The sequence below is a fragment of the Hydra vulgaris genome, chromosome 15 (genome assembly GCF_038396675.1).
Source record: "Hydra vulgaris chromosome 15, alternate assembly HydraT2T_AEP".
NCBI lineage: Eukaryota > Metazoa > Cnidaria > Hydrozoa > Anthoathecata > Hydridae > Hydra > Hydra vulgaris.
The window spans coordinates 1389819-1404909 of record NC_088934.1 but is presented as its reverse complement, the minus strand read 5'-3'; the positions used below and the strand labels follow the sequence as shown (position 1 = coordinate 1404909).

General features: G+C 27.1%; 1 protein-coding gene across 1 annotated transcript in view; it reads right to left on the bottom strand.

Moving 5' to 3' along the window:
- LOC136092295 (uncharacterized) overlaps positions 1 to 10733 on the bottom strand; it is a 51335-nt gene extending 40602 nt beyond the window's left edge. The window contains exon 1 of the mRNA XM_065820173.1: positions 10557 to 10733. Coding sequence (XP_065676245.1) covers positions 10557 to 10644 — 88 coding nt within the window. The 5' untranslated portion in view covers positions 10645 to 10733. The remainder of the gene's footprint in view (positions 1 to 10556) is intronic.
- Between the last annotated feature and the right edge of the window lie 4358 nt (positions 10734 to 15091).

Here is a 15091-nt window from a genome sequence, read left to right as displayed (position 1 = left end):
ATCTGAATAAGAGATTGAACAAGACACAAATTTTGAGATTTAGTGCCAGCAGAGTCAGTGGTAATAGACCCGAGCCATTCAGTGCAATAAATATTTAAATTACCAATAAAAACAAATTGATCAATAAATAACGAGAAAGAACTTGATAAATTTGATCAGAAATAATATCAAAAAAAGTGCGATCTTAGTAAAAAACAGAATAATAAATATAAATAGAAAAATCGATTGATTGAAAAGTTGCTAGGAGGAATAGTTGGAGTATTCAAACCTGATTTTACAATTATGTAATTATGTGCCCAAGTCAAGTATGTGACTATTAAAATCTTTGCAAACTAATGTATAATACCCATCAATAATGAGATCTGAATTTCAAAAAAGCCATATTAAAGCTTTATAAAGAGCAAGTAGATTTTGCAAAAGGTAAATTTTAAGGGATGAAAAGTTCTTTTGAAGACCAAAAATATTTGTAAAAGTTATATTGAAATAATTTGGTGATAATGATTGTTATATATGTTTAATATTTTAAGTTGCTATACTGTTAGAATGGCTCACCGAACTTAGTGGTAGCTCTCAGAGATACTTATAAAAAGCAACAATCTTTTTAGTTGCTTTAGTCTTGCTTATTTACTCAAAGTTGTAACAAAGAGCCTCAACAACGCACACCACACTAACAAGGACTTTATTTATGAGCAACATGAAAATACTAATACACTGAAAGTACAAATTTCCGATCTCTGTGGTTATTTTCAGTGAAGTTGATTCCCTCCAGAAGGTTATACCCTTATTAGGTAATAGCAAAAAAAGTTTCGCAGATACTACTTTGTGTTTAGCGTTATTATTAACTGTATTATGCTGGAACACTTTCACAAAGATATAAAAAAGTATAAATGTTTGATTCCCTCCCATCACTCCTTCCCCTCCCATTCCCTGTTTTATGATAGAATATATTATTCTGTTTCAGATTAATAGGTCGAAAATTTAAACAAAAGTACTTTAATTTAAGGTTAAAGTTTATAAAATTACACGAAAAAACCTGGTATTTCACATAATTTTAAGTACATACTTGAACACTTTTTTAACTTTGTTTTTAGGGTTCATGGCAGTTTTAGAAATCTATTTTCCTCGAGTTTTCCTTGAGTATTCCCTAATTTTCACCTGTTTTTAAGTACTTTTTCCTTGAGCCTCTTTCAACTGAAGCTTGTCCATGACTCAATGGAAAAAATTTTTTAAATAGAAATCATCAAAACTATCTCTATCTCTATTGAATTTATGAAAGTTGTATTAATGAACCCACGATTCTCTAAAGAAATTTGTAAATTGATTTATAGCTTTATCAGGAAAGACTTGGTGAAAGATACTTCAAGCTAATTAAGTGGGTCAATAAAGAATTGTACTTCTTCTCAGCGTCTTCTGGAGTCATTGCATGACCAATCCATTAGGGTTAAGAATCTGAGAATTAGTTTTAAAAAATATGTAACCAGTAAGTGAAAAACGTACTTTTAATTTGCATGTCGAAAAACGTACTTTTAACTTGCATGCGTTAAAAAAAATGTCTTCGAACTCTTCTCTACACACTAAAAAAAAAAAGTAGAAATTTCTACCTTAGGGTAGGATATGTGATATACCCTTAGTAAGGTATAGTTTTCTACCTTTTAAGGTAGAAAATTATATTAAAAACAATTATCTGTGATACAGTTTTCTAACTTAAAGGTATAATTTTCTACCTTATAAGGTAGAAAATTATACCTTACTAAGGGTATATCACATATCCTACCTTAACTAAAAATTTCTACCTTTAATTTTTAGTGTGTATGGAGAAAATTTGGATGTATTAATCCAAATCATAAGTTTTAACATTAGTCATGGATAACATATTGATGTGTTATTTATAATTCAATTTCAACTGCATAATGTAATAATTTTTTTTAGGAAATTTTTCCCAAAATTTATTTGACCTATGATTTTGGGGCTAATTCAACATTATATTTTTTTGACAGGTTTAAAGTGAAAACATTTTATTTCGTTGAACAATCAGATTTTGGTTGCATTGACTTTATAGATCGCGATTGTTTTAAAATTCACCGCTAGTTGATCGTATACCTTAAATATGGTTTGGACGTTCATAAGCAAAGTTGGTGCCAGAATATAATGATTTTAGCAGTGAAAATTTAAAACTTGCATTTGCTGCAGTAAAATCTGGTGAAATGAGCTATCGTTATGCAGCTGATCACTTTAAAATCAATAAAGCAATGCTTCATAGAAAAATTGCTAAAGGAAATGACGTGAAATAACAAAATGGACAGTTCCAAATTCTACACTTTTTCACAAGAAGAGGAGAAAACATTTGTCAATTATCTTCATAAGATGTCCGAGTTAGGTATCCATTGAGTGTTTATGATCTAAGAATTGTATTAAAATCGTATCTTGACAGGTTTGGCCGCCAATTGAAATGTTTCAAAAATAACAACCAGTCTAAAAAAAAAATCTGTCTAAGCAGACCTCTGATTCATATACTTAAGCCCTTAATAACATCGGGGATTTTCCCTGATGTACTTAAATTAGCAAAAGTAATTCCTATTTGTAAATGTAATGAAGATTCAGACATAACCAATTATAAAGCTATATCAATACTTTCTGTATTTTCAAAACTTTTTGAACGTGTAATTTATAATAGAATCTATAATCACTTCATTAAAAACAAATTATTTTACCCAAGCCAGTTTGGATTTCAAAAATCTTCTCAACAGAGCTTTCAATCATTGAATTAGTTAATTAAATAACTGATGGTTTTAAACAAAACAAATTTACTCTAGGAGTACTTATTGACTTATCAAAAGCTTTTGACATAGTTGACCATTACATCCTATTAGATAAACTAAAGCACTATGGTATAATTAATAAAACTTACAATTGGATTAAAAGTTATCTTACCAAAAGAAAACAATACGTGTGTAATATATAATCTGGAGTTTTAAATGTTTTATGTGGAGTCCCCCAAGGATCAATCCTTGGTCTTCTACTATTTTTAATTTATATAAATGATTTTTGCAATGTACTTTTAAAACTTAATTCAGTCATGTTTGCTGATGATACAAATATCTTTCTTACTAACACTGATATCAAGAAATTACACTTAGATATGAATATTGAACTAAATAAAGTAAATAATTGGTTTAGGGCAAACAAACTCTCACTTAACTCAGAAAAAACAAACTATATATTATTCCATAAAAAAACACCAGAAGAAAACCTTCCTCTTAAGTTGCCTGACCTTATCTTAAATGATAACTTAATTAAAAAACAAGCCAGTATTAGATTCTTAGGAGTTTTTGTTGATGAGAATTTATCCTGGCTTCCTCAAATAAAATATATTCAATCTAAAATCACTAATATAATTGGTATGATGTATCGAGTTCGCTCATATATCAATAAACAAAGCCTCAAACTAATATATTTTTGACTAATTCATTGCTTCATCAGCTATGCAAACATAACATGGGCGAGTACGCAACCATCAAAACTTAAAGAAAATTATAGTCAACAGAAACATGCTAGTAGAATCATTTACTTTAAAAATAAACGTGAACACGCCAAACCTATAATGAAAGATATGAAAATGGTGGATGTTTTTGAAATAAATATCTATCAGCATATAACTTTTATGTATCGATTCAATAATAATCTCTCTCCTGCAAACTTTAATAACAAGTTTGAAATAAACATAAATGAAAACTATTATCTAAGAGCAAATATAAGTAACTCATATAAACTGCCTCAAAACTTTAATAAATATGCTGAATATAGCATTGCGTATCGAGGACAAATATATGGAACAGTTATCAGAAAGGATTCAAATGTATGGCAAAGTCATTAAGTTCATTTAAGTTTCTAATAAAAAAAGAAATTTTTAAAATTTGAGAACCAATTGTGCTTAAAGGGATCACCAAGTAATTTTAATTATTTTAGTATTTATTTTATTTGATCTTTTTTTGATTTACTGATTAGCGCAGCAGTTTTATGCCCATAAAAAAAAGTGCTTGTTGACAAGGTTTTACTGTCTTCTTTGTTCTACGGACATTTTTTTTTTCTTGTATATATACATATGTTGATTATTTATTGTTAAATAGCAAAATAAAAGTTAAAAAAAAAAAATCATGCTAGGGGAAGAGTGGTCAAAGTCATTTGTCAAAAAAAAAAAATAGAAAATTGACAGAGAGATTTGCAAGCATTATTAAAAGTGCAAGGATCATCAGTGAAATTATCAACAGTTACTATTTTAACTTGGAAAAGTAAATATAAGGAGTGCCACATCAAAACTTATGGAGCTTTGACAAGGCAAACCTCACCGACGATACTGGCAACAAACGAGTTATCACGAAGAAAGGTGTAAGGTATCCCGAAAGATTTATAAGTAACAGTAAATCAGCCATTTCCATAATGTACTGTAGTATTGATGTGGGAAATACCCTCTTTTTTACTAATGACCTCCATATGTCATTAGTAAAATAGAGGGTCTTTGGACTACTGGACAGAAGGTGGGCCTGAAAGAAGGCAGGCGCCTGTTACAATAGGTCAAAAAGTGGTTGCTTAGAAAGATTAACTTTCGAGGACTGGTTTCTGAGTACCTTACTGCCAAAATTAAAAAGACTGGAAGAGAGAAAAGTGGTTTTTAGTCATAATCTGGCAAGTCATATCAATATGAGTATTCTCAAAACTTGTGAAGACAATAATAATGCCTTTGTGGCGCTGCCACCAAGTTCAACTAATCTAACTCAACCACTCGGCGTTGCGTATTTCTGACCGATGAAAATTGCCTGGAGACAAATATTGACCAAATAAAAGCAAGGAATCGGAAAGTGTGCCACAACTCTTAACAAGGATTCTTTTCCAATTTTGTTGAAACAATCAGATGATAATCTAAGCAGGATGTAGGAGGTGCTGCTACTAGTAAAAAAAAACGGGATAAACCGGAAAACAAAAGCAAAACCGAATGAAAATGCAAAGAAGTACTACTAACACAGGCTGAAAACCAAGGAAGAAAAGACAAATTCCAGCATAATGAGACATAGAACCAGACTAAATCGAGTTTAGCGACAGCGGTGAGATTCAAAGTGAAAAAAATAAAATTTGTTTGAGGAGTTTTTTTATTTTGCTAGTAGTCAATTCATGACATATATGCATAGTATTTGTATAACCGAAACCTGTATTTGTATAACCGAAACCTGTATTTATATAACCGAAATATGGTGCGATTCTGATGAAGTAAATTCTAATTCAAATATTCACTTGCCTGGATTTAAAATAATATCGCGTAAAGCGAAAAAGCGAGGTGGCGGTGTGCTTATTTATATAAAAGAAAGTTTTCAATTTTTTACGAGGTTTGACATGTGTATTTCTGATGACGATATAAGCGACTTTAACAATCGAAATTTTAACCAAAAAAACTAAAAATATACTATTAAGATGTTATTATCGCCCACCTTCTGGCGTCATTGAATGTTTTAACAATTATTTAATTACAACAATTATAAAAAAACTGACCAAAAAAAATAAACTAAACTATTTAATTGGTGATTTCAACTTAAATTGTTTTAAATACCACCACATCATGTACATCATAAAAAATTTTTATAACGATTTATTTAAAAATGGAATGTTTCCATTAATAGATAAACCAACTAGAACCACCGAAAAATCAGCTTCGCTAATTAATAACATCATAACAAACGATGTTTTTTATGAATCTCTAAAAAAGGGTATTATTAAAAGTGACATCTCCGATCATTTCCCTATTTTTTTCTCTATAAATTTAGAACCAAATAAAATACCAATTGGCAAACAAATCTTTTTTAAACGCATCTACAATGAAGCAAATTTATCATTGTTTTAGGAGAAACTGTCATTGCTTCATTGGAAAAATATAAGCACTTCATCCGACGTTAACTTAGCTTACAACCAATTCCTAAAATCTTTTTATGAAATATATGATGCTAACTTTCTAAAATGTAAAATAAATCTAAAACTGAAAAATGTAAAATCCCCATGGATTACAAACAGTTCTAAGAAAATCTTCAAAAGTTAAACAAAAATTATAACTAAAATATTTAAAAGCTAAGACATTTGAAAGTAAAACCATCTACAAGAATTGTGCGAAAGTTTTTAAAAGACTTAAAAGAATCTAAAAAAAAAAATCAATATACTAATTTACTTAAGCAAAACAAAAATCATTCCAAACGCACATGGCAAATTCTAAAAGAAATTACTGCTAGCACTAAATCTAAATCATGCGCTTTAAAAAATGGCATTAAAATTAATGATGAAATAATATATGATTCTCATGAAATAGCAATTGAACTAAACAAATTTTTTTGTCTCAGTTGGACCTAATTTAGCAAAAAAAAATTCCAAATATAAAAAAAAATTGACATCTCGTCCTTAGCAACAACTAATCTCGATTCTTTTGAATTATCACTTGAGGAATTTGAAACTGCTTTTAGTATGCTAAAACCAAACAAAGCGAGTGGTTTTGATGATATAAATAACAAAATAATTAAAAATTCAAACGAAGTTATTAAAGACATTCTTTTTAAGATTTTTTCATCTTCAATAAGACAAGGAGTTTTTCCTGATCAGTTTAAAATAGCAAAAGTTACACCGATATTCAAAGGAGGAGATATAACAAATGTTAATAACTATCGTCCAATATCTGTTCTTCCAATTTTTTCAAAAATTCTAGAAAAATTTACTTATAACAGAATTTACGCACATCTTACTGACAATCATTTGTTATAAAACCATCAGTATGGATTTAAAAAAAACTCTACAGAACACGCGATTCTCCAGTTAACACGTAGTATCACGGAATCGTTTGAAAAATCTGAGTATACCTTAGGTATCTTCATTAACTTATCCAAAGCCTTTGATACTATAGACCATAAAATTCTTTTTCAAAAACTCAAACATTACAGAATAACTGTAAATGTTCTTAAATGGTTAAAAAGTTATTTAAATAATCGCAAACAATTTGTATCCGTCGGTGCTCCTTCATCAATGAATTTGCTAAAGATTACCTGTGGTGTTCTACAAGGATCAATTCTCGGACCTATTCTTTTTCTCATATATATTAACGATCTTCATAATTATCCAGATTAAAGACAATAATGTTTTCCGATGATACAAACCTATTTTTATCACATAATAACATCCCTACACTGTTTCAACTTATGAATCTAGAATTAAACAACATTCCTAATTGGTTTAAATCAAACAAATTATCGCTTAACATTAAAAAAACTGATTGGATTTTCTTTCATCCACTTTCTAAAAAACAATTAATTCCTAACAAAATGCCATCCCTTTTCATTGATAATGAAAAATAAACAAAGTAAATGTTACAAATAAATGTCGAAAAATAAATGTCGAAATAAACAGAGTAAATGTTACAAAATTTTTAGGTGATTATGTTGATTATAACCTTACTTTGATAATTTACATTGAAAATTTATGCAGCTAAACTTAAAAAAGTATAGGAATTTTACATAATAAGGTAAGAAGCTTTTTGAATAAGAAAATTCTAACTCAATTATATTTCTCTTTTATTCACAGCCATATTAACTATGCAAATATTGCATGGGCTAGTACCAATAAAAGCAAACTTGAACCTTTTCATCTTCATTAGAAGCACGTAGCACTTTTAATGAATTTTAGTGAACGTTTTACCCATGCAAAATCTCTATTAAGAAAAATGAATGCACTAAATAAATCTCAACTTAATATTTATAATGTACTATGTTTTATGCTTTTATGTAAAATCAATTCTTCCCCGGTTTCTTTTCATAATTTGTATTTGTCAAAAAATAAAAATAAATACATTTTACGCAATGATAATTTTATTAAGCAGCCATATTTTCAAACAAATTATAGTAAGTTTTGCATTGCTTTTCGCGGACCATTTTTATGGAACAAAAAAAAAGAAGTGGGGAAATTTACATTTATTGATGACAAAATGGATGCTTCAATGTATTGTGAAATTCTCAAAGCTAACTTGCAACCATATACTTAAAAATTGAGAATGGGAAGTGATTTCATACTCCAGCAGGATAACAATCCAAAACATACCGCTTAGAAAACGAAGGTATACATTGACATAAAAAACGTCAATGTTTTGGAATGGCCATCTCAAAGTCTGAACTTGAATCCAATAGAAAATTGGTGGTATATTTTGGATAGAAAAATAGAAGAAGCTTTAATGAGGGTATGGGATAATATAACAACAGAAGAGACCCAAAATTTGATTAACTTAATGCCAAATCATCTAGATAAGGTTATCAAGGCTAAAGGAGGCCCCACTCGATATTAATTTCCATGGAATTTGATCAATTTGACATTATTTTTAAACTGTACAATTATTTTTTTTGCAGTCAATTTTAAGCATCATTAGATCAATTGTGTAAAATTCAAAAGGTTTGAAAAGCAATTAATTCACCAATACATAAATAAATTCTTAAAACACTACTTAATAAGATATCTAAAAAAAACTTTTAAATATTTTAACGGACAACTCATTTTTTGATGCAATCTTTAAAATTATGATTTTTTTTTAAGTGTACGATTTTTTTTTTTTGCATACTGTATATATTTATATATATATATATATATATATATATATATATATATATATATATATATATATATATATATATATATATATATATATATATATATATATATACGTTTTTCTGAATATTTTATGATGATAATATGTTTTCAACTAGATACGCATTATTTATAAAACAATTGTAGGTTTCATTTAATATTAGCTGGATGTTTTGCATTGCAGCATTTTTATCTCTTAGGGTAGTATTAAACACTAATTTAAAAAAATTGAAATATTAAAAAAATTAGTTAATAAAAAGCATTATTTATAATATAGTTAATATCTTAATATGGAAATATATATTATCTTGATATTAATGTTTTTGTTGTATCTGACTGATTTTACAAGTCATCATTTATTGCTGCTGCAAATATTAATGCTTTTCTAAGAGTTTTTTTGAACGCAGGAAAACTTGGTGAAGATAAAAAGCATCTGGTATTGATATATAAAAACATTTTTGCCAAAAAACGTGCTTTAATATATTAAAGAGAACGTCAGCTATACTAAGTGTCATCGATAATTGATTAACGAGAAAAGATCAAAATGAGAATAACGAGAGATAACTTTCTAACTCATATGCATGATAAAGCCAGAAAAATCCTCGCAAAACATATTAAGTGGATGAATTAAGTAGTTGATTTAAAAGATAATTATCTTCGATTAAACAAATAAACACCACACCATACCACAAACACTACACTACACCTGCTGATTAGTGATATGGAAGTATTTAACAGCAATTTGGAAAGATAACTATTTAAATTGAAGCTCTTGTGTATAAGCATTTACTTGTGATATGAACAGCTTGGTTCTTTATATGATTAATCATAGTCTCGGACGTAAAAGTACAGAGCTACTTACTGATGTAATGATGCAGAGCTATAAAACTATTTGCATCTTAATCAGCACCAGCTTCTTTTTTTTTAGTAATGGGCGGGGAGGGGGGGTTAGGGTGAGATAGTGTTCCCCACGAGACGAGGGCGGCAAGTAAATTGGGGCAAAAACTTTGTTATTTCACACATTGTAATTTTGTATTTGTTAATAAAAAATTATTTATGTAAACAAAACGTTCATTTTCATGATGTATCCTGAAAAGGAACGTTTTCGTGATGTATGTTGATAATTATTTTATTGCAATGTATTAGTCTTAAATATAACTTGTTAATATTTTTCATGTAATTTACAAGCAAATTTATAATGTTGTCAGGGGAGGCCATAAAAATTTTACACTAGGGCACCAGGAAGGCTAAGGTCAGAACCGATCTTATTTACACTTGATTTATTTTCCGATGTTCTTGAAATATGTCATACTTTATTTATAGATAAATAATATCTATAAATAAAGTACGACATGGAATATGAATGAAAGTTTTATCTATTGTTTCATATTACTTCAAATTTAAAATTAGCTAAATGATAGGGTTAAAATATTTTATTCTATTCATTCTGGTATCATGCTGGTGGCTCTGTTTTGATAACTCGCATAAAGTAAATGTTTCAGCTAATGTTGTTTCAAATAATGACCTTTGAAACTTTTGAACTTTGAAAACTACAATTAATTAATCCTAAGAAAGAACCTATATAAACATCGATGTTTGATAATGCATAAAAGATTTTCATATTCATTATATATTCAAACCTGCGTAAGAGAAAACAATTTGTTGCTGATGCAGTTGATGAGTAGCTTGGACATAACAATAGTTTTATAAAACTTAAAATAACATTCAAAGTCGTTATCGAAGTGTTCAAAACCCAAATCATAACAATAAATTTGTTAACTCAAAAATTTATTAACTGCGGATTTTAGTTATGTTGTTATCATTTTTCATCTTTATATAACTTGTATTTGCTTTCAAGTTTTATTAAGTGTATTGAACCTTTTTTATTTTTATATACTGACCTATTTCGTTATTTCCTGATTCTTTGCCATTTACATATGATATTTCATAAAGCTGAATTACCAGAAAACAAAGTAGATTTATAAACATTCTTTCCCGATTAGTATCATGTTATCTTTTAATATAAAAAACTAGATATGAATAAAAGTATAAATATACAAAAAAAGTTATTAGAACGCAAATATATTGGAAAAATTTAAGAGTAATAGACAAAAATGAATAATTAAACATGTTAAAATAATAAATAGAGTAATTGGTATATTACATATGCTTCATAGAATTTGTATATTACATTCACTTCATAGTATCTATTAGTATAAATATGAAACAAATCTATATATAAATAAGTAAAGTAAAATTATATAGAGAGAGTAAAAAAGCCTCTTTTTTTTAAAAATAAAAACCAAATGACAAATTCGCACGTCAATAAATGTTTCTCACAAAACTACGCAAAACTTGTTGACATACAAAAGCTGGTTAAATGTTAATAAAAAAAAGCATAAAGAACTTTATTTTTGTTTGTTTTTTCAAAATTTTTACTGTTCTTCTATTATTTTCTTTTGTTCTATTTTTAAGTAGAATCTGATGTTAGCTAACGCTTGACGAAATAAAAATCCAAAAAGCAAGACTATTCGAGTAAACTGATTGTAGGGATAATTTCGTGATTGCAGGAATAACTGATTGTAGGGATAATTTCGTAAAGCAAATATACAAACGGGAATATAGAATATAGAGTAAGAAATTAAAATCTGAGAAATACTCATAACTTTTTTTTTTCATAACTTTTTAAGCGAATTATAAAAGTTTAAAAATGGTATCAGGAGGATTATTAATTACTGAAGGATAATACATGGATTATTGTTTTATTTGGAGTATAACCAAAGTAATATTGTTTTGGTTTTAAAGATAATCCAAAGGTTCTCGCATTAGAGAATAAAATTTGACAATTACAAAACATTTGGAATCAGTTTATATATAACTTTTTTTTGCATCAAGTATTTTATTGTGAAGTTTTTAACACAGTTTTATCAAAAAATTTAAATTTAATAAATGAAAGATCTTAAAAGAGTTTTTAACAAATTGGAATGGAATAAAAAAGCATTGAGTGATTTTGAGCTTTGAATGTTTTAGTCAAATATATACTATATATATATATATATATATATATATATATATATATATATATATATATATATATATATATATATATATATATATATATATATATATATATATATATATATATATATATATATATATATATATATATATATATATATATATATATATATATATATATATATTTGTGTGTGTGTGTGTGTGTGTGTGTGTGTGTGTGTGTGTGTGTGTGTGTGTGTGTGTGTATCAGTGACGGTCCGAGAAATTTTGTTGGGGGGGGGGGGGAGAGGATGTTGAAATACTTTTGTATTTTCTACCATATGTTCGTCTCCTTATAAAGGGAGACATTTAACAAGATTATTTAGGACTTTTAGATTCTGATGGGGGGGGGGGGGGGAGGGATGCATGCCACATCCCCCCTCCCTCTCAGAACCTGTCACTGATATATATATATATATATATATATATATATATATATATATATATAATATAGATATATATATATATATATATATATATATAATTAAACACAAGTTATGATAAATCTTTGAGTTAAAACGTTTAATAAAACTATAATTTATCAGAAAAAAAGCGTGTATATACACACACTTTTATTCTGATAAATCATAGTTTTATTAAATGTTTCAACTTAAAGATTTATCAGAACTTGCGTTTAATTTTTTACAATTTTTTGTAAAGTAGATACAATTCCTAGTGATTATTGTTAAAACACACTCCCCTCACAAATTGTTAGTTGTTAAGCAAAGTAGCTACTAGTTCATTATAGGTTTGATTCAATTTGATTAAATTCTCTTTTACAGTGTGTGTCGGAAACTTTTTTTTGGAGTAATGAATATTGTAACTTTATTCAATTTTAAGGTTTTTTTTAAAAAAATTTTTTAATAATAAATACGTGATTATATAAAAATTAAATTAGAATTTATTTTTTAAGTGTTTTTAAATTTTTTTTAATGTATCATGTCTATTAAATATACTTTTTAAATAGACTTAGTTTTCATATTTTAGAGTTTAGAAATTTCAACTAACGGATTGGGTAGTGAAAAATGGGCTTCAGTTGGGATGCTTTCACTTTAAACATATTGAAAAGCTTAAATTGATTTGCTGAAGCTCTATAGTCTTTTTATGGGGTAAAGAAAAAAGATTTTTTTACTTTTGATAAAAGAAATGTTTTGTTTTTATGGTTCTAAAGCAATCAAATTTTGTAATTTATGTAAATTATGTAATTTGATTGTTTCAGAATTACATAGTTGCACAATTTGATTCTGAAACAATCAATTTATGCAACTTGGTTGTTTCAGAACTATGAAAACAGAACTTTCCTTTTATTAAGAATATTCGGCGGAAGAGGTCTTATACATAAAGGACAATATTGAAGATTGAAATAAAAAATTTTTCAGCGGATGCTTACAAAGAAATCTATACCATTGAAGTTCTTAACAATAAAAACAAACACCACTTGTTAAGTAGCTGTTATCGACCGCCCATTGGCGTATGTATTTATTCACAGCAAAATATTCTTTAATAAAGAAATAATGGCACCGAAATGAAATAAATAAATTAATCAAAGTCTTTAAATCGTGAAGTTAATATTTTGTTAAGTAATATTTTTAATACAAAAAAATAATTTAAACATTTTATGTAAAGTTAATTATAAATCTAAACTAAGCAAATAAAATAACATAATTGTAGTAGAAAAAAATATATCAAAAAAAAATAAACTTTTTCGCATGAATTGTGCCTACTTTTTTAAAATTTTATATTTATATTTGATAGCAAGTTACGCATATCATTGTAAAACATATGGTGTTGTGAATATTTTTTTTTGTTTTTAACTGACTAAGGAAGATCAACTCAACGCATTTTTTTAAACTTGTTTTTATATATGCTTATTAAGAAAACAGCGTTATTTATACTAAATCTGACATAGTTGGCAATTATCAGTAACTAAAATTAAGATGATAATTACCAACTTTCGACCATATATTAATTACTGTAGAAATACTAGACGTCATTGCGTGGTTTAACAAATGTTTATGACATATGGCATAAATAGCATGATTATTAAGTGAATAGTTTCTTTTACCATGTTAGACGTCCTTAGGACGTTGACAGGATAAAAGTATTATAGAGATGGTAGACTTTAATACTCTCTCATCATCAAATCTCATCAGTATAAAATAAGAAATAAACAACGATTTTTCTGCAAAAATCGGATAAAAACTTTAGTCAAATATTTTATTGTAAAAATAAACATTACTGATTAAATACGCCAAAAATTGTGCAACAATCTACTATACCTCATGCCTTAAATGTACATTTTAAAGAAAATGGTTACTTTAGTAAAACTAAGATTTCTTTAACACGTTTGATATAAACACATGTGTTGCATGGAAAGACATTAGTTATTGTCTTTTATTTAGTTCAGTCTTATCCTATATTCTAATTTTGTATTTTCAAATTTTTAACTTTTTTAAATGACGTATTGGTAGTGTAGTGTACCTCAGATAAATGTTTTTCTAATCTATTGAAACCTAATTTATAAGTAAAAAAGTTATGGAGAAAACATAAGTTATCAAAAAAATCTTATTATTAGAACTATAAGATAATTCTAACGTCGCTATATATATATATATATATATATATATATATATATATATATATATATATATATATATATATATATATATATATATATATATATATATATATATATAATATGATATAATATAATATAATATAATATATACAAGCTTAACACAAACTCCTGTTTGGAGCAAATAAAAAGATCGCTATATTTTATTGCACGCATTTTTATAACTATTTTTTTCTCACAAGCAAGCAAAACATCTTAAAAAATCAAGTTACTATTTCAAATTGTTTGCTTCATTTGTGATCCAGTACATGTCATATGGTCAATCATAGCCTTGATAAAAAGTTTCCAATCTTCTATGGCCTATTTAGATATGAATCTAATTCATAAAATAAAAATAATTAACGTTCCGAGAGCTTCACAGCATAAACAAACTTGCAAAATCTCATTGATTTTGCATTAACTAATGTATAAAAAAAATGTTTTTAATCCTAAAACCTAGAAAATATGGCAAAATTTAAAAATGGTACACTACAGCATATTGAAAAATTTGTTAAACTAAAAGGTGCATCAATGAAGTGTTTAATTTAAACAATATAAAGAATTTACAAATTATTTTACCCAAAGCCATTGTTTTATGGTTTTTAAGTCGTTGATTTTAATATTTTTCACACCACTGTATAGCATAAGTGCTGCGATTATATCAATAAATATCACAATATGTTATTATGGACACGGGTAAGATTTTCGCATTTTCGAAATGAATAAAGTGCGGAAAATGTATCATAACTCTAGTCATATCGCTGC